The sequence below is a fragment of the Ciconia boyciana genome, chromosome 5, assembly GCF_034638445.1.
Source record: "Ciconia boyciana chromosome 5, ASM3463844v1, whole genome shotgun sequence".
Lineage (NCBI taxonomy): Eukaryota > Metazoa > Chordata > Aves > Ciconiiformes > Ciconiidae > Ciconia > Ciconia boyciana.
Genome location: NC_132938.1, coordinates 59,992,148 through 60,012,301, shown reverse-complemented (window position 1 = coordinate 60,012,301; position 20,154 = coordinate 59,992,148). Strand labels below are relative to the sequence as shown.

The 20,154-nt window shown below is 41.1% G+C and overlaps 1 protein-coding gene across 1 annotated transcript in view; it reads right to left on the bottom strand.

Moving 5' to 3' along the window:
* The window catches only part of ENPEP (glutamyl aminopeptidase), a 36,626-nt gene extending 17,846 nt beyond the window's left edge, over positions 1-18,780 (bottom strand). Inside the window, exons 1-7 of the mRNA XM_072862284.1 lie at positions 18,167-18,780; positions 13,012-13,153; positions 10,270-10,401; positions 5,951-6,071; positions 3,565-3,719; positions 2,797-2,910; positions 959-1,093 (exon numbers count right to left, since the gene is read on the bottom strand). Of these exons, the coding sequence (XP_072718385.1) occupies positions 959-1,093; positions 2,797-2,910; positions 3,565-3,719; positions 5,951-6,071; positions 10,270-10,401; positions 13,012-13,153; positions 18,167-18,780 (1,413 nt within the window). The remainder of the gene's footprint in view (positions 1-958; positions 1,094-2,796; positions 2,911-3,564; positions 3,720-5,950; positions 6,072-10,269; positions 10,402-13,011; positions 13,154-18,166) is intronic.
* Positions 18,781-20,154: the final 1,374 nt, after the last annotated feature.

Sequence of the window (20,154 nt, the reverse complement as noted above, 5' to 3'; positions counted from 1 at the left end):
GCTGCCGCCCAACACAGCTAGTACTACCAGAGCCTGTGGGCTCAGGGAGGCCTCTGTGTGCCCTGGTCACAACAGCGGTTGGATGGTACCAGCATCCTGGCGTCTTGCTGCTCAGACAGACCCAGGGTGTTTTTCCAGTCAGTTCCAGCTGGCTCCTGAGAGAGCCTTTATAGGCACAGGTCCCCACCACCATAAACAGGGACAGCCCCACGATGAGCAAAAAGCTTGTCAAATACCTAATGGGAGATCCTGTAACACCTCCTGGGCTGCAGACTACTGTACTCCAAGTCCATCCTGAGCTCCACAACTCTCAGTGAAATGTGGAGCTAACTTATCTCACAGTTTGGGGACAATGCCAGTAGAGGCTGGTGTAGCCTATCTTTGCTAAGGCTTCTTGGGTGGCTGGGATACTGCGAGCAACATCAGACAAAAAGTTACTTTCCTGTTTTCACTGCTTGGTTCCCTGCCTTGCTTCCTCAAAATAGAAGTTATACTGCCCCGAAGGTGTGATGGGGAGGTGAGAGAGAAGACACCTGGACATCTGCCCTTGCATCATCTGCCCTTGCATTAGATTGTGATGCTTGACATAACTGCACTGCATCAGCACATGAGGTGATGGGAGACGGATGTGCTTAGTATCTGGTTTAGGATAATTTTAAAACTGACAACTCTAGTGGAAGAAGCTGCTGACACAGTGATTTCCCTGCACCTCTGCATGCTGTGAACAGGTTTGCATAGTGCACAGTGGCTGACCAAGGCTCTGGCTGCACTGCTCCTCTCACAGTTGCTTTTGACTGAATCATCACTGACAACAGTCAGGAATGTCCCTGAAAAAAGATCCGCACAGACACAGCCCAACTGGGTTAGGAGTTATGATTACGAGCTTCCCTGACTTTTATCTCCTCTCCCAAGCCTCCACTTTCTTTGCATCCAAAGTCACAACAGGAGGATATCCTACCTTACTGTAGGATATCCCGTCAAACACAGAGGTGATTTCAGCTGGAGATGACACGTTGACTACAATTGGGTGGGAAGACAGCAAAGAGTCATCCTTCATTACAGGAAGCACATCATCAATTAAAACCTGTTCAAGCTGAGAAAGAGAAGATGTTAGAATAGAAACAAAGGCAGGACTATATGCCTAACTGCACAAAATAAGTAGCTTGAACTGCAGCTTCTCTAGGGGGAGGCAGTTGGAAATGGAATGAAATTTCACCTCCTCTAAAGAAGGACTTGCAAACTCTTACTTTATGTCTGAGAGGGGAGGGACACATTTTTCCTTAACTAAGATAAATTGCCTTTTGCAAATCTTGTTTTCCTGTGTGTATCATAACACAAAAAACCTAACGGCAGGCAAAAAAAGGAGCCTGTATTACCAATTTCAGCAGTGTGACAATATCTGCAAAGTATTATGGGCTCCTCTTGCAAAAATGGAGCTGGGGAGGAAGGGAAGGAGGCGGGAAGGAGGCAGCGTTCCCCATCCCAAGGTTTATAATATTTTTAAAGTGATAATAATTGTTTTAAAAGATTAAGTGGCCTGCAGTCAAAATCCCCTTACTTCCTAATCAATATTGACCAAAAAAGACTACATTTCTATTTAGTTTTCCTCTTCTAGGATGATATCATTCACTAGGATGATAACGCTGAAATGGCTCTAGATCTTAAATGAACATGGTGCCTAGCTACAAAAAGGTCTTTTTAATTTTAGGCTCAGTAATTAAAATTTTTCTTATGTAGTTAGCACAACAGTTCCTCTACTTCAAAGTGTAAAAGAAGTGACCCAGGAATGATTTTGTTCCCAGCCTCACATAACATGGATGAGAAGAGATATTTATGGGGAGCCGGGAGGGAGGCAGGGGAAGCACCGAGTAGGCACTGCCTGCTTCTAAAGTCACTAGGCTCAGGGGCTAGTAGATTTTGACAATGGGCTCAACCTATGCAAAAATCTGCTTCCTTCCACTGGCCTATGTTATATATTTTCTAGTAGCCAGAATCTCATTATACCTGGACAGCTGGGGGAAATATGCATGCTATGCGCCATCACATCTGTTTGGGATGGGAGGAAGGAGAGAGCAAGAAACCTCCCTTTATTCACACACCGTTATCATTCGTCAGAGTATAATGCATATTTAAGGCTACCCTCTTTGTTTGCAACCCCCTTAAAGTGACTGGAGTTGGTTTTGCTGCACATTTAGGGCTGTGGGCCATCCACTATCACTACCTATTTTTGCACTGTGAGGAGCAGAGATTGTCTGAGTTCGAGCATTTTAAATGACACTTAAAATGCTGGCAGCAGCTCAGTGGAGGATCTGATATTTTCCTTGACGAATAGCCCAAGCTGTGGAGACAGGCCCAGGTTCCCAACCCTCACCAGGTCAGATAATGATCCTAAGACAAGTCCTGTGAAGAGACACTACAGCCCCACTAAATAAGTAAAGGGGAATCTCCATCTTCCAGGGTTAGACCTTTGAACAACCTTACAAAATTGCTAAGGCTCTGTCCAGAATCCACCTAGGTATTATTTCCTGTAATAATAACCAAACACTTGACTCACTTGTTAAAAAAGAATGACTCTTCCCTGCAGACTAAAACTTTACAAAGTTTATTTTGACTAGTTCCAGACCATAACATAGGCAGGTGGAAAAGCTTAAACCAACTTTTTCTTTATGCTGGCACTGCAGTATGTTATTTTTCTATAAATATACTTTAAGTCTTCATTGTCCTTGTCTAATTTTTACTCCCTTCCAAAATGCTCCCCCCAGCCCCGCCAACCCTCCACAAGACAGAAATAATTACCATTTGCCAATCTGGTTCTGCAGCATTTACTCCCAGGAACTCAAAATAACTGGCAAATCCTTCATTTAACCACAAGTCATCCCACCAGTCCATGGTCACAATATTTCCAAACCACTACAATTATAAACATTGAAAAATGTGGTGTTAGCTAAATGGTAAATGTATGTTTCAGTATCTCACATCTCCACATAGAGCATTCATTTGTTCAGATTTCTTCCTGTTGCCAGATGAAAATTATCATAATTATCATAATATCAAAATATCAAAATTATCATAATAAATAGGAATTCAGGCCTTGCCTTGTGTTAAAACATCACTCTTATTATAAAATTACATATTACTGGGGAGATTGCTAATGATTCATGTGCCACTGAAAATATTTTTAGTTTCTTCCTCTTGATTTGATGATTTGTGCTTGTAAGGATATGTTTTCAGACAGCCTCCACAGTGTATAGTTGTCCCTATTTGCTTGCCCAAAAGAGACATCTGCACATGCAAATTAGTTCCTTTAAGACATTTCAGACAGATTTTCATAAGCTGGCTCACAGTCTGGACCCAAGCATCTAACTTCCTGAGAAAAATTCAAAGGCAGTAGTTATGATACTTTAAAGCTCTAACAGGGAACTGTTTTAACATGATATTTTGCATTCAAATTGTGAGCACACATAGAAGATCCCGAGACGGAGTTAATGACAGTATTTTCAAGATTAAAATGCTGCGACTACACATTTGAAGCACTGTAAAAATGAATTGTGTCCTAAAATGTACCTGATGAACGAGCTCATGGGCTATCACAGCAGCTACTCTCTGCTTGTTGGAAGTGGCTGACTCTTTGGGATCATACAGCAGGTTTGTTTCTCTGTATGTGATCAGGCCCCAGTTCTCCATAGCACCTGTCCCGAAATCTGGAATAGCTATTTTATCTACATTGAAAGAAAGAGAACATGATTATCAGTGTATCCTTTAAGCCACTTAGCTTGTCCTCTTTCTGCATATTCACAGCCTATTTTGCTTACCATGTGTGGTTCTGGCTTCCTGCTGTGGACTGCAGTCTATGAACCTGCGTTTAAGAAGCAGGGGACTGGCCTACAGCAGCTGATAGCAAACGCCCTGGCTCTGCTGAGATTAATAGAGCTAGGATCAGTTGTACTAGCTGAGGATCTGTCCTGCAAGGTGATGCTATGCCACCTCCTGGGAGCATGCATATCATACATTACTTAATTTTGGCTCCAGAAATTAATAGTATTGTCTGGGGATGTGCTGTAGGCAGTAAACCTCCTGAAACTATCTGTAGCATAATGAGGCATGTCATTGTTGGTCACACTGTTGTATTAAAAATATTTATTGACATGTTAACTGAAGTAAATCCCCCATGCAGTGAACAACATCTGCTTCTACTTCTGGTAATTTGTGGGGGTCACTCATTTATGGTCAGTAATCAATACAGGTTTAAATGAGAATTGTGGACTCAATTGGACTGGCATTTTCTTCTGCAAATAATGACCACAGCCTTTCTATGTAGGTTAGTGAAAAAGTACAGATGGATTTAAAACTGAGTAGAACAAACAACCCTCACTCTGCCCTAACAGAAGATAGGAATTACTTATTTTAATTTAAACAACTTGATTACAGAATCAAAGTTGATAGTCTGGCAAGGGCTTCGCTGACAGTCAGAATGAGAATCACAAAGAGAATAGCAATGCCAGAAGCCATAAATCAATGTGAAATACAATATTTAAACAAACCATTATGCAGAAACATATTTGATTCATCAGGTTTGATCTAGATGACTTCTAATATTGAGAGAAAAACATAGTAAGTCAAGATTTGTGATCCAACAAATAGACATTCTAAGAAAAACAGTATAAAATCTACAAGAGCTTCTACCCTCTGATACTGCTGACCTGGGATTACCAGTCCACCCTGTGGTGCAGACAGGCCCCTATCCATACGCTGACTGGCGAAATCATGAGGCTTTTATGGAAATGAAAGTTTGAATATGAAGCATAGGTGAGATATAGTCCCGATTATTACTGGGGACCAGTATGCAAAAGAACAACATATTGTACTGGTTTCCCTAATGCAGTTGTTGTTGAAATGCAAAGAGATATTTACAGTAAACTCAGATAATGTTTTGAAAGGAGGAGGTAAAAACCTGTTGTTAAAGTAATCAGGTTAGCCTCATAGGCACATGTATGAATAGCCAATAAAAGGTTTGCATAGCATCGTTAATCATCTTCAAAGTTTTGGGTTTTTTTTTCCCCCATTACACTGCCTTAACTTGTTTGTAGTTAATGTTTTTCCATCCTTTTAAGTTCATGAACCTAACTGAATTACCTCTTTGGAGGTCTTAGGAAGGGCCATTTCCAAAACTCTGATTACATTCCCATTAGTTCATTAATTAATTAATTTGGATTAATGAACAATTAATCCCAACATTGGGATTACAAGTGGGATTACATTCCCATTAGTTCAAACTGTGCAAATCAGATCCAGAGTCCAGATAGCCCAAGCTAAAGGATGCCCAACTGCACTACTTTTGCTTTGCTTATTTTGTAACCATGGGCAAAATTTGATAGTGTGCCACTCTTGTTTAGCTCTGGGTCTTCATTTAGCCCAGCAGTAGAAACTACAAATTATACACTGGACCACATTCATCTTTCTAAGAAGTGGATACACACCCACTTTGCACTAAGGTTAATAAATATTATGACATACTCTCTGGCAGTTTACATCTTCACTTATCTCACTGCTGACTTTTGTCCAGAAGTTCCCATGGAAGTGGTACATGTTTTTCTCAAACTTCTTCTGGCTCTATTTTAGCTCATGATGTTCCTTTGCTGATGACACCAATGCTTCCCCTGATTTTCCACAAGACACTTTAAAATAACCATGCCAGGACCAGTGCTTCAGTTCAGCAAACTGAACTGTGAGAACCGGTAACTAAACTGTTACAGAGCCCAACCCTCCCTCATGACATTTAAGAACATCTTGAACTACATGGGTACAGTTTTAAAACATCCTGACATAATATCAGCAGTTAGCAACCAAATGCTTTCATGCTCTGTTTTCCACCAGAGCAGAGAGACCTGTAGAAGAAACATAACCTTGACAGCGAATTAGCAAAATGAAAAATATAAGTATTAATAATCACCTAGTTTTGGAAGAGAATAGCTCAAATTAAAGTACTCTTCAAAGAAGTCGAATACAATTTTTGTTACATTTGCTGCATATTCTGCCGTGTGTATTTGCAGTGGCTGGGCGTAAACTCTCAGCTGTAAAATACAGAGAGACAATTAGAACAGTCTTTAGTTAAAATAAATTAAAATTAGGATGTGGCAAGCACTGAAAAGTAATTTAACATGCATACCTATAACACTGCAGATTTTCTCTAAGAGACTGGCCTGAACACTGAATTCTGTTCCCTAACACATTTATTCAGCAAAGTTTTTCAAATGTTGTACATAAGAAAAACCAAGTCAGCATAATCTGTGCATGCTTTCCACAGTATGCCTAAATTGTAAAACTGGCAACACCCATGTCCAGAAGCTCACAGTGGCCAAGCTTGGAGCAGGGCCTGGGTGCATACCAGTCCCTCCTTCCCCAAGACCTGGTTTCCTCAAGAAGGAAGCCTGGGCAAGCACAACTGAAGGGAATCCACTTGTTCTGAGCAGTTCATTGATCTGGTCTGATCCCATCAGACCAATCTTTAGCAGCACATATGTCCTGAAATGTGTCTGAAGCCCAGAACACCCTATTTTCTTCAATTTTGTCCTACCTTTCCTACCTACTATCATCATAATTTCCTCTTGTCCTTATACGTTTGAAGATCTCAGGCCCTTTGTGGATAGTGCCTTTACCAGATCCATAACTCTTCCTGGACATGCTGGCCCATGCAGGTTGAGTGGCTGTTTGCCCAGGACCGCAGGCCATACAGCCACCCAGTCACAGCTACGGTGCCTGCTGGGCTGCTGCGCCTCTGGAAGTCCCAGACAAAAATCGTCTCTCTCTCTTCCCACCAGGCAGGTCCAGGAAAACTGGCATGTTTGGTAGCCCTGTGTGTAATGAGTGACCATTTCTCTGCTCCTCTTGCATATCTGAGCATGCTTTTTTTCCTGAATGCAAAAAATGGTGTGTGGAGCGCTGACCTTTCCATCCCTGAGGCTTGGTGCCTGGGGCTGCTTTGGCTATTACTGTCAAGCAATAGGAAACCTCAAGCCCTGGAGGACTAGAGGCACCCATAACCATGATGAGGAGGCCTACAGCTTGAAAAAGCTTTTTGGGATGTCATCTCCACATTGTGAAGACAAAGTTTGAGCTCAGAATTTATGGAGTCTTTTGGGGGGTCTTTCCCTCAATTTCTTTGTCCCAAAGCTCACATGGATCTCTGCCCCCGAACAGAGCCATAGCACTGCAGTGTCCACAGTCAGGAGTTGTAATCTGTCCTCTTCACTGTCCCCCAAAATCTCCACTGTGGAAAGTAAGAGATCTTCACACAGAGTGAAGTTTCTGGCTTTAGGGAAAACTGATCCATCTCATTTTGCAGGCTCTGTGTCCCTTATGAATGGGCCACATTCTTCTGGCTGCGTTGGTGTGGCTTGTTTACTCCTCAGTCCTGCCTTCAGCCAGGAATTTAGGGTCCAAACTGAGCAAAGGAGCTGGCCTACTCTAGGAGCCCTCTTGAAGCCTGGCAACACACTGATTTCAATACCATGAAATTACACTTCCTCCAACAAGAGGGGAGGATGGGAAAGTGGTCAGAAATAAAGCTGTAATGAAAAAACAAAACCAAAAAAAGCTTATGAAATTCAGTCGGGAATCCATTCCAGCCAGGGGATTTCCCTCAGGGTCAGTTTGCAATTACAATCTGCAATTTCCACTTCAGTAAGCTCTTTACCCAATTTAGCAGTCTTCGGTCCCCTAGCTGATCCATATTAATGGTTTCCAAAACCTTCAGCATGCACTAGAACTGACTTTGGGTTTCATTTGTATGATCTCCTCTGTGATTTTCAAAACCAGACATTTGGTACCTGACAGGTAATCAGCTCAGGAGCATTGTTTCCAGCTGTAGGCACATTTCCCACCACTGATTCCATTAATGTCTTTGTTAGGACAATGGTTTTCAGAGTGAACAGCAGAGTTTTTAAATAATTTACTGTGTCATGTGAGCTGTATTCTGTTGCTGTTGTTTATGAAAGCAATATATAGATCACATGGATACTTTCTGTTGGGTGAGGGATTTATTGCTAGCAAATTATGCAGCAAAATATGGAATGTTCTTTTCAGCAGTTGGTGAATCTAAATACCGCATTGCGCAGATGGGTTTCAAAGTTTTTGGAAAGGAACTGTTTGGTTAGGAGACGGACTTTCTAAATATCTGATTAAAAGCTCTAAAGATAGCCTGGTTTTCCTGGGGGAAAGGTAATTTTTAGTGATGGAGTTTATGTGGTTCCCTTAATTAAAAACAATCTTACACATATACTTTATATTGGTAAAACTCTGTTCATATTAAGAGAAAGGGAATGCTTATGATTTTAACCTCACTTAAAAAATAAGTTTTCTAGTGCAGGCAAGTCCTCAGACAATTGTTTATTGAATAGCATTAATAAAATATGTAATAATCAAGGCCTGAACTGGAAGACGTTTCTTCAGGCAACCTCTGTACTGACACGAATACCCCTGCTTCTACATGCACACACACACTTTAATTACCATGTTTCAGTGAACGCTCCCTTCTATTTAGAAAAGCTACAAGCAGTCAGGAACATTGTGGGCTTTACTGTTTTGCTTGGGGAAAAAAAACAAATATTGTCCTCAGAGCCATATTCTGGAGTGTGGCATGGACAATCAGAGAATGTTAACTTTTGCATCTAGAAAATAAAAAGTTTTATGTATGTCTTCAGCACTTTTTTTTTTTTCTACCGCACTATGTTCTACAAAAGCTGCACAAATTCTGATTCTTAAAATAACTAAACTCTAGAGAATATCTATTGAGGCCAAATAACCAAAGTCCTGTCCCTGATAATGAATGGAGCAGCCATGCTGAAGAGCATCTGGTTAACAAAACTGTGTGGCTGGGTGGCCTAAAACATTCTCTTGTTTTGCAAATTACTCAGCCAAACAGCAGGGATCTAAGAATATTGCATCGCTATCTCAAATCAGGCTCCATTTGCTTGACTAAGTGTAATTTAGCCTTAGTTACTTGTCAAGAAATAATATAAGCGTACAGCATGATGCTAGCGAGGGTGTAGAGGAGGGAGGTCTCAGCACAGCGCTATGCCAGGAAGTCTTTGCTAAGGACTGGATCAGCACTTTGGAGATTTATACAAGGCAGATTTTCACATCAGTGGACAGCCTTAAGTAGGGAAGGATTTGCCGAGCCTTTGTGGATAGAGAAACTCAGGAAGAGCTTACTTGCTAGGGGAACAGTGGTCTGGCTGAGGCTTTGCTCTAGATTCCCTGTCCATTGGTGTCACTGCCTCCAGAAGAGGAGGAAAGCACTGCCAGCTCAGCTGAACCACAAGACCATGCGTTACACCTCTAAGGGGAAAGGAAGGGGAAGCAGCAAGAGCATACAGCTCTGGGATCATCCTCTGTCTCAGGTGTAAAAAGGAAGTAAACCAATAAATAATTAACACGGGGTTCAGCATCCCAGATTAGGTTTAGGCTAAATGAGAAGTTTATGTTGAGGGGCAAACTGTATTCAGGCTTTCAGGTTGTGATTCAACGTAATGTCTTGTGATCTCCTTATGCCTGATCAGCTGCACCTTCAGCAGATTTGAATCTAAGTGAGAACTGGATTGGACTGCCTGTTGCATCTAAATAAAGGAGCTATTTTAATTTTATGGATTTAGATTCAAACATACTCACTTCATTAGGGCACCTACCAAATATTCAGCTGTTTAGGTAGGCACTATCACTTCTATACTTATTTGTAAAGAACTTACACTGGGCAGTTGCCTTTAGCCACTGTTGTAGAATAAAGAATATTAGAGCCAATACATAATGGCACATAGCATTGTAGTCCTATGTCTCCATGACTGTAAATAGGAAGGCATCAAGTGCATAGATTCACACCTTTTAACCCACAGAAAACTGTAAAGTATTTGTATCCATGGCCTGTGAATCTCTTGTACCCCTGGACTTGTACATTCCCTTAGACTCTTGGCTTCAAGTCAGGAGTGACATTGGAGAAATAGTGCTCCTTCCTCACCCCCGTGCCTGTATGGGAGGTACTACTGGGATCTCACCAAGATGGGAGACAGGGAAGGGCTGCAAAACAGTGTACGTAGTCAAGGTCAGAGGGACCACTGTGAACACCTAAGCTGATAAAATAGGCTGCATAAAATAGGCTATAGGAAAGGGAAAAGTATTTTCCTGTTTGTATTATAAAAAGAGATGATTTTTTTTTTTTAATTGCAAATCACAGTACATCTGTCATCTGAACCATGTTCAGGCTGCAACAGGACTTACAGGTTTTCCACTAGCGGATATTCTCTCTACCGACTGAAACTGGTGCACCGCAAAGCATACCAAGTAAGTGCTCATGGGAACTGACTTCTCAAAAGTTGTCCGATTCCAGTTATCACCCAGCCGTACGGTTTGCTGCAGAAATGGAAAAACAATTAATTTGATTTTTGGAATTGCAAACACATGCAGAAGAGGGTACAATATTTCTATGAAGGCTGCAACTACATAGGAACGATAAATCACCTCTCCAAGTTCACCTCTCCTGGCATCCCATTGCTGATGGCATGAGAACAGACAAAATATTTTTTCAGAAATACTGCAATACATGAAATAGGAGTTTGTTTTCTGCACTAAATAAGTTTACCTGGTTCTAATTTTGCATCAAGGATTTGAAATCATTCACATGCACAGGAATTTTGCCAACAGGAGTTTTCCAGTGTGTGTTAGTGTGTTTTGTTCTTGAAATAGTTACATAAAATAACATCGCTTTGGACAGATCAGAGAAGAGACTGGATTCTCTCCTCTCTTAAATACATGCATCATGTAGGAGTCAGGGATTGCAGGGATGCTACTTAGGATAAAGACCAGTCTAATGAATCTACCCTGAACTCATTGAGATACAAATTAGCACTGCTAATTGGTGGGTTGTTTAAATGTACATAAGGTTTAGTGCTGATCATAGTTTTTATTTTGTAAATAAATTAAAAACCATTCCTGATTTTCCCAAACGTCCTTAACTCTCAGCTGAACTATATGACCAAACCTGCAACCTGTTGTATGTGATTCATCCTCTAAATATTTATTTCTGCTATTCATTATCTGCTATTGCCTGTCTGATAATTTTTTATGCTTCTGACTGGGTGACTAACTTAAATAGGACAAAAGCAAACAGCATGTAAAAGACACTACCCTTCTACTAGAGATACAATACTTAGGAGATTTGTTTGTTATAAATACAATATAAATAAAGCACAGATAGTGAATGTTACAGGTAATACGATTCCATGAGCAAAAAAACCTTTTCACAGATATATTCACAAACCCCTTTTTAAACAGAGATATTTGCAATCTACTTTTCCATTATTTGACTCATTTTGACTCTACTTTGATATCTTTTGTTCTTTCAACAAAGTAAGAACTTCAGTGAAAAAAAAGTAAAAAAAAATTCACTGCAGTGAAAAATGCAAATGAAATGTACAAGTTTCTGATTTTGCTGAGCTGATTTTGCCATGTTGATTATAAAGCTCCACACCACCAAAACTACTACAGGACGTGTAACACACAACGTACCTTGCATTTACAAACTATTACATTTCCATCCATTGAAAAGATTTCCTAAAGATCTTTCATGACTAAGAACAGAGCTAGTGACCTTGTGAGCACAACAGATGAAAAAGCGCCCTGCTATCATCCGTTAGTCAAACCTGAGTATGAACCCATCATAATCTATATTTCCCTGCCTGTACTTGGATTTTAGCAAATTAATTTACAAGCAGTAGCTAGCCCTTTGAAAGCTTATTTTTGTATGTCCATACTGGAGGAAAGGTCCACATGTAAAGGTGTAAAGTAAATCTCAAAACCCACTAAATCTTGATAACATCTAGTCTCATCCCCTCACCTTCCTTGCCAATACTCTCACTTATCTGAGGTCTGTGAGGAAAGGTACAGCAAACACTCTCCTTTCATGTGTTGTTCATCAAAGTGCCTGGTGCTCTTTTAGGTATCATAGAAATATTTTTAATAACAATAGGTCAGAGCTTTAAATTTGCAAAGGGTCTGGTGTATCAGATTGGTAAGAATTCTCTCAGCTGCACTGCTAGGGGATAGTTAAGGTCTGGGGGACTATTTAAATAAAACAGTACACAGTAAAGCAGACTTTTTTTTTCTGGGTAGGGTAGTGATTAGGAAGATGCAAATGGCAACAGCCTGGAGGCTGGAAGCTCTTTTTTAATTTTTTCTTTTGTTTTAAATCTTGGCACTTTATCTACCACTTCAGAACATATTCATTAGAAATTATACATTGGACTACACATTCAGTTAAACTATTCATTAGAAACTCTCTCAGCTGAAAGCCATTCAATCTTCTTCCAGAGGGCCCAGAGGTAGATAATTGATGCCATTGAATTTCGTACAAAACTTGGAATTTGACCCACCAGGTCCAGAAATAGATTATTTAGGAAATTACAGTCATGGTGAAGTGACAAGTGTCCACACCCATGAGCTGACAGATGGGATTTCAGGTCCTGTATTATGAAAAATAATAATCTTAGACTTTCTTGCTAGCAGGATACTTTGCCATTAGATTGTGATCAGCAAACCCTCGTTTTGGAACATTATGTAGTTTAGTGATTATTTTAGACTTCCCATCTGGGAAGCAGCTGTCTTCCAGAGTATTCCTGCTCAGAGTCCACCTGGTTTGGCTGAAGAACCTGCAATTACCTATTTATAGTTAGTAGGGGATGCTCATCTAGAATATCTGAACAGAGGGCCAGCTAGCTAAGGACAGAAGAGACATTTCATTTCTGCTTTGGATTTGGCTCTGTATTGCCGTGTTGCATGGTGGTGGACCATTGGGAGTCCTAACCAACCAACCAGTCCTGGTTTATGGAATATTTATTAACCATTAGCTTTACAGTGTCTGGGTGGTAGAGTCTGTGAACGGGCAAGGACCTTGCGATCCATGCTACCTTTCCAGTGGCTTTACAGAACCATTCCACTTAGGCAGCAGAGTTGGGAAATACATACCTGTACTGGCATGTTTGAAAGTGCTTGGTACGTGTCTTGATGGATGATAGATATGTTGTAAGTTGCCTTTTTGTTGGGCTCGTCAAAGCAAGGAAATGATTTCCGTGCATCTGTTGGCTCATGATCAGTAGCTGCAATGCTCCTTAAACAAACAACACATAGGCAAGCCTTCATTATACACCTTTTAAATCTTATCTGCAATTTCTAAGCATAATTTTTTAGCCATTTCACAAACTAAAGTCAACTACAAATATTTGTGTGTACTCGTCCATTCATAAAAGTAGGTGACATCAGAAATGCACAAGCTGACATTGTATAGGCATGTGTATAACATGTATACCTCAAAGTCTGTCATCAACATCCTCTAGGTTTCAGAGCAAAAGCTAAAGCCAATTGCTTATCATCAAATATTTTAGGAGCCAGGCAATAAGATATGAATGACCCCTCATGGATGGTAAAAATTTTGCTCACCTTCCTGATGAACTTTCCCATTGATTTTTGTGCCTAAAATAAACTACTGATGGTATCATCTGAAAGGAAATTAAGGTCCTGGTATAGGGATGTTTACTTAAGTCACTCCATGTGTTGTTTACCCATTAGAGCATATCTTGGGATTGGAGTCTTGAACATCTCCTGAGAAGACACCTTGGAATTGCATAAGTGCCCCTAAAATCTCATCCTGCTTGTGTGTTTCTTCTTTTGCAGTTACCACGTACAGTTTTCTGCTGGTGCTGTTATGCTCCCCTGACTCCATTAATGAAACTGCTGGAGAAAGCATGGAAAGTTCAGGTGAACATCCTAGTACATAACTGATGCTATGCTAGACATGCTGGAGGGTTTAGAAAGTCATCTCAGTTATGCAAAAACAACTAGAGGAGCTAGACAATAGGGGTCACGTAAAAAAATAAGGTGAAGGATGTTGAATGTTCATATAGTGTGCTTGCTTCTCACAGTGACATTGGGCTCCCCCATTAATGAACCATACAGTGGCAGAGCATATTATCCAGTGATTGATGGTAAAAGGGATCACAGATGCTTCTTCAATTAATCTGGAATGTTGAGCATTTTCTGACAGCACTTCTACAGCTGCTCCAACTATATTAAGGTAGTTTTTCTTTCCAAAAAGTAATTAAAAGTGTACATCATAAATTACAGATCTGCAGCAATCCTACAGGCTCACTTGACAACGAATTTTTCAATGTTTCTGTTGCCCTTGGCATTTCCCTGTGACGGTTAAATACCTAACTGGTCATTAGGAACTTGTAGCAGTAAGGGTCATTTACAAGCCTGATGGAGGTAATATGTCTGGGGTCTTACCATTCATGTTCATTGGAATAGTAACTCAAAAGTTCATGGGCAGAAAGCACAATGAACATTCACCTTAACATAACTTCAGGCTCAGTAGAATTTCTTTTGCTTGTTTTGATGTCACTCTTTACTTTTTGTAGGACTTGAAAGTTATTTCACAATTAAGTTAACTTCAAGTCCCCAGGGCAATGCTTCACAGCTATTGCTTAAAAAATTGCCTATATATTTTGACACATTTATATCTTGTTCCTACAGACTGATAACACTGTGATATCTGTGTTGATTTATAATGTGATAATACATCTATCCTCATGTATTTGTGGAGGCAGACAGACATCAGCAGTGCAAAACCTTAGCACTACCATTCCTATAGGGTAGATGATGAGTACTCCAGGCTATGGCATGCATAGAAATGGCACTAGAAACATGAAATGTTGTCATTTCCTTTCAAACTGTATAATGTAGTTTTTAGATAAGGTTTTCTTCACTACTTGGTGGCTTCTGCCCTTCTACTTGCTGTTAATGTCCAGACCTTTAAATGTGAACTAGAGGTGACAGTTGTAAATATCATAGTAGCAAGAAGTGAAGATCTGGCTGAGACTGCATCCAGCTGTTGTTCCCAAAATAAAAGAGTGTTGATGATGAATATCCTTTTTTTTTTTTTTTTTAACCAAAGCATAGGGGGTTAGTGCAAAAAACCCTTCCCTTGAGCTAATTAAAGCATCTTTCTCCTAGTCTTTCCCTAAATTTAGATTCATTGCTTCCTCTGAGAAAATTTTCTCTTTGAGGAAGAAATTCAGGAGTGCTACTTCTGTACACTAAAGAATATTTTGCCTTTCCCTAATCAATAAAATCCTAAACACAAGTATCCCTGTAAGAGATGTGCCCAGCTGAGTATCTTTTATAAATCTCTTGTTCTCCTATTACGGAGGACAGAGAAAATTCCTATAAAAGGGAAGCCATACTTTGTCACTAATAGTAATGCAAAATCAAAACCAGCTGCTGTGACATGTTTGTATTATCTGTAATATTGAGGAGAAAATAAAACTGGGTTTTAGCACATTCCTTGAGAGGAACTAATGAGTTAAAAGAACCCATTACACCAGGAAGGACTCTTGTTGTGCTCCTTTCCCTAATATCTGAAAATAACACAATTGTAACGTATTTCTGTTCACTGCATCATGCAAAGTAGGGAAGGACTGTTATTCCCCTTTCATCAATGGGGAAATGAAATGCGCAGACAGAGGAATAGCTTTACTAAAGGACTTCAGTGCTTACAGCTGGATTCAGGCATCCACAGGAGGATCTAGGCAGGTCTATGTCTAAAATCTGCATTCTCAAAGTTTCTGCTTTCCTGCTCCCTACCCACACGTGCACATCAATTTAAATAGTTGTGTTCCCAAGGTATCTGAAGATCCACTTCTGGGCATGTCCAAAAGCACCTTTGTCCTCATGGGGATTGTGTGATCTGTCTGAACAGGATTCCCAAATGAGGTGTTCTTCTCCCTAAGCCTCCCAAGGATCCCAGACTTGCAGGCATGTTCAGCACATGTCTACCTGTTTTCCACAAAATGTGGTGGGAGATTTGAATCTAAGCAATAGCAGAGCCTGGACTTGTGCCCAGTTTGTAAACAAAAAGCATTATAGCAATGCTTTGGCAAACCTTTGCCTTCACAGATAGACAGCTGGGGAGCAGCTCAGCCCTGGGAGCTGACTTTCCAGTGTTAATTCTCTCAAAAGGTCCCACTGCTTTTAACACTGCCCAGAAGGGATGGGGGAGTAGGTTAATTACATGTTGGCTCTCATTTTCACCTCAGACCCCTTGTCTCTAACATCTGCTATTATTAGACTTGCTTGACGTTTGCTATTACCTGATCTGATTTGTATTTACTTACAATACTACAAAAAAGGAACTATTTGGGTTGAAATTTTCCAAGGGTAATGTCTGCCTCAGGCAAAGGCGAAATAAAAAAGCTAACTCCAGTCAGCATTGTTTTTGAGTAGAAAGCCAGGGGAAAATGCAGTTTTAATAAGTAATAAAACCCTTCCATTGCCATCCTTCCTCACCCCATCCTATCACCTGCCCTCATGCCACATAGCAGCAACTTGGCTGGTGGTTGCAGCACCACTTGGCTGGTGGTTGCTTTCATTTCAAAGCTGTACTTATCACTATCACGTACATTGCCTCTTCAACCCCCACGAACAATCTGCCCAAACTTTACCGCATGAAAAGCATTTCAGAAATCACCATTCACTCATTCTTATTAGACCCCTTCTCAAGCCTAACAAACTCACATGCTCAAGCTCCTTTCTGTATTGAGTGTTCTCAGACTGCTGGCTACGATCATCTTTGCAATTGTAGCTTCCAGCATCCAAATCAAGAAGTAGGAACCCTCTCAAAGTGAGCTCACATTTTATGCTTTCTTTAGCTTATGAAATTCTCCTTTCTTCCTGATGCAGATGCTTGGTCCTTGTCTTCTTACACTGTCTGGACCTGAGGGATGGGCACTCACCTGTCCTGCTCTGTGATGCAGGAGACCTGCGTTCTGGTCCTGCTTTTCTGGTGTTGTGACAGACCTGGGGCAATTCACTTAATATCTAGGTATCCTTCACCAATAAAAAGGAAGTAACACACCTCAACTTAGATGCTAAGAGGTTACACTTTAAAACTGCTGTGGGGATGTCAGATGCTCAAAGTATAAAACCAACGCACCTTCCAAGTCAGAGCAATACTGAGGTGGTAGATGGAGGAAAACAGGGAAAGAGCTGGCTGGGATTTGAGCTGTTCTTTACATGGCTTCTTCCCAGATCAGATAACTATGTTTAAGTATGAAAAATCAATGCTTGCTTTTTCCTCTGCCTCTTGGATTTGCTGCTGTTGGTGCCTGTCGCTGCTGCTACTCCTGGCATTGCCTGTCAGTAGCTGAATGGAGCTGATGTGACTCTCACTCATGACACCATTGTCCCAGGAGGGCAAACAAGTGCCGTGAAAACACACCAGTGTTTGTCTCTGTGTTCCTGCTACAGGGCCTTGGAAGAGTCTAGCCAAGCTTATCGTCTAGCTGTAAAGGCTGGAATGAGTCCCTTCAGAAACGTAAATATTGGAAAATGGATGAGTGTCTTCTCCATACGTTAACTGCAAAGAAATGCCTCTGAACAGTGGGCAATGGCTTTTTCAAGCTTCCACCTTGACGTAGTGCAAACCTGGGAAGTGGAATGGGTTAACTGAACTGGCAGAAGCTTTGTAATCTTTCAATAACTATTGATATATTAAAAAGGAAGAGCTGGAGCACAAAAAAACCAAGTCAGAGATAACCTTCATCGTTTGGACTTTCCTACCCATAATTTAAACCAGCTGCAGGAGGGACAGGGAAGTTCTGGTTTGGATATTCCTCAGGCTACAACATCAAGGAGGCATGATGTCAGGAAAACTATCACAAGAGCATTTTACACTGAAACTTTTACCTTGGGGAGTGACAGGAGAGAGTGGTGAGAGCTGTATGCTATTTATTGTACTACAGAGATAAAAACAGGCCTTGATCCCTCCAGCTCTCTGAGGGAGCCATTTGTAAAGCTCAAAGGTAACCTGGGACCAGTAGAGTTTGAAAAGGTTTTTCAGAATAATAATAACAAACCCCTCATCTCTCCAGCCCACATTCACTTGTCAACAGCCAAAGGGTTTTGAATACAGCATCTTCCTTAAGGGAATAAGAAAATTAAAGAACAGCCCAGAAATGTCAGCAAGTTGGTGAGAGACAAGACTGAGAAGCTGAAACAGGAATAGAGCAGGCCTGAGCAAGTAAAAATAGAGAAGAAAGTTTAATAAATAAAAGAAAAACTGCTTTACTTGATCTTTCCGTTCTCAGAATAGGTGGTCCTATAAAACCCAACCAGGGAACCATTCAGCCAGCCTTGAAATTTCAGGGTGAGTATATAGGGATCTCTTTCATCAGTGATAGAGAGCTCTGCTTCTGCCTTCATCACTATGTACTCTTGCGGCTTGTACCCAAAGCAGTCGTTCAGAGCAATCTGCTGTCCTGAGGATTTCCGGAGTGTGGGCATTTCTGTAATCTTGGTCTCTCGCAGGTGGAGCCACAGGTAGCTGGTAGATTTTTCCAAAGCAATAGAAATATTGACTGTCCCAGTGTAAATGTCTGTCTCCATTTCAGGCTTCATTTCCAGATCATAGTGGACAGGCTTGATGTAAGTGGGTAGCCTAAAATGTCTCCAGTCTCCAGTCTCATCATTTTTAGGAGGACAGGGACCCAAATCCACTGGAGGAGGAGGATTTGTTGGCTGATCTGTTCCCTCTGAAGGTTGCTGAGATTTAGGTCTGCTCAAGCCCACGCCAAGCCCCACAGCAAGACCTACAACGACCACGACGCCACAGATGATGGCCACATGCTTTGTCTTCATGCAGTACCTCTTGGACTTCTCATCGTCAAAATCCATGCCCTCCATCTCTGCTCCCAGGTCTGTTCTCAGAGCAAAATATTAACATAAAAAAGCTTGTTAGTCACTTCAGCACTTGCATTTAGTAAACTCAGCAGACCTGGTTTGTATTTTAATTGTGTAGCTATAGCTGTTCTCTGCCCGTCTCCCCCACCTCGCTTTCCACGAGACACTCAATTAATTAAAGACAACATGCATTTGGAGGAAATGTGAATGATCAAAAGGAGCGCAGCTGGGCTGGGAGACGGAGGGAACCAACACAGAAGAACATTGTTCCTGCCGTGCTCCCCTTATAAGCAGCGCAACCCCACCCCCAGCCCCTCCTGTTCTGGCCTGAGTTAAATATAAAACAGTGCTATGTTAATCAGCAGTTAGGAGATGATCAGATGCCAAAGCTCTGTCAGCAGCTTTCAGAAAAAGTTTGCAGATAGAGGTGTAACTGCTCCAAACCCTCAACCTTTGCCACTACCTCTTCCTTTTTTTCCCCTGCTGTGTCTTGTTTGGGATTTGAGGTTTGGCGGTTTTTTACCTTTTCCTCTTACTGGCAAAGATTTCCTTGAACTTCCACCCTATAGTTTGTGAAATGACATCTCCAAAGTCTCAAAACCCCAGCAAAAATCACATACATCTTTCAAGGCCTTTTCAACTGTTTCCCCTCTTTTCTAGGCTCATTTACCTTTGCCGAGTAATTTGAGGCAGTCATGGGCAGAATAATGCACAGTGGAACAATAAATTTTGATCACTGACTTCAAACTTTAAAACATGTCCAATTCCCCTCCCCTTCTCATAGGGCCAGTTTTCCAGGAGATTGCTCATAACCATGCATGCAAGCTGGTAGCCTGGGATAGCATTGCCTTGTTGGTCAGTGCAATTGCAGTGCTGCCTGTGAACCCTCACTGTGAGGGACACTTCTAAATATGCAGTTATATGATTTACGTACTAAAGATCTAATTTAGCATTTACTGCATGTCATCACGATCTGGCACTTCAACAAAACAAATTAATTGAATAGTGCCTGATTCTGCTTGGGGGAATTTATTGTAAGTAAGGCCTTGCTAAGCCTGCAAGCAAGATGTTGCTAATGCAGCGTGAAACCGAGTACAGCAGTAGTCCTGACCTTGTTTGATGCTGAACTAAAGGAAAACAGTGTAGAATAGAAACCTCAGTCCCTGGATCTCTTAATTCTTTTTCTCCACCTGTGGAGCCCACTCGAGTATATTTTTAATCAGGCGCATCAATTTGGCTCCATACCTCCTGTTTTACTTTATTAGGAGACAGATTAATATCACTCTTCACATCAGTTACAACTCTCTGACTACTTAGCCTCTTTTTTTTTTTTTTGAGGTGGATAAACTTTCACCTGGATGGGTTGACTTAGGCCCT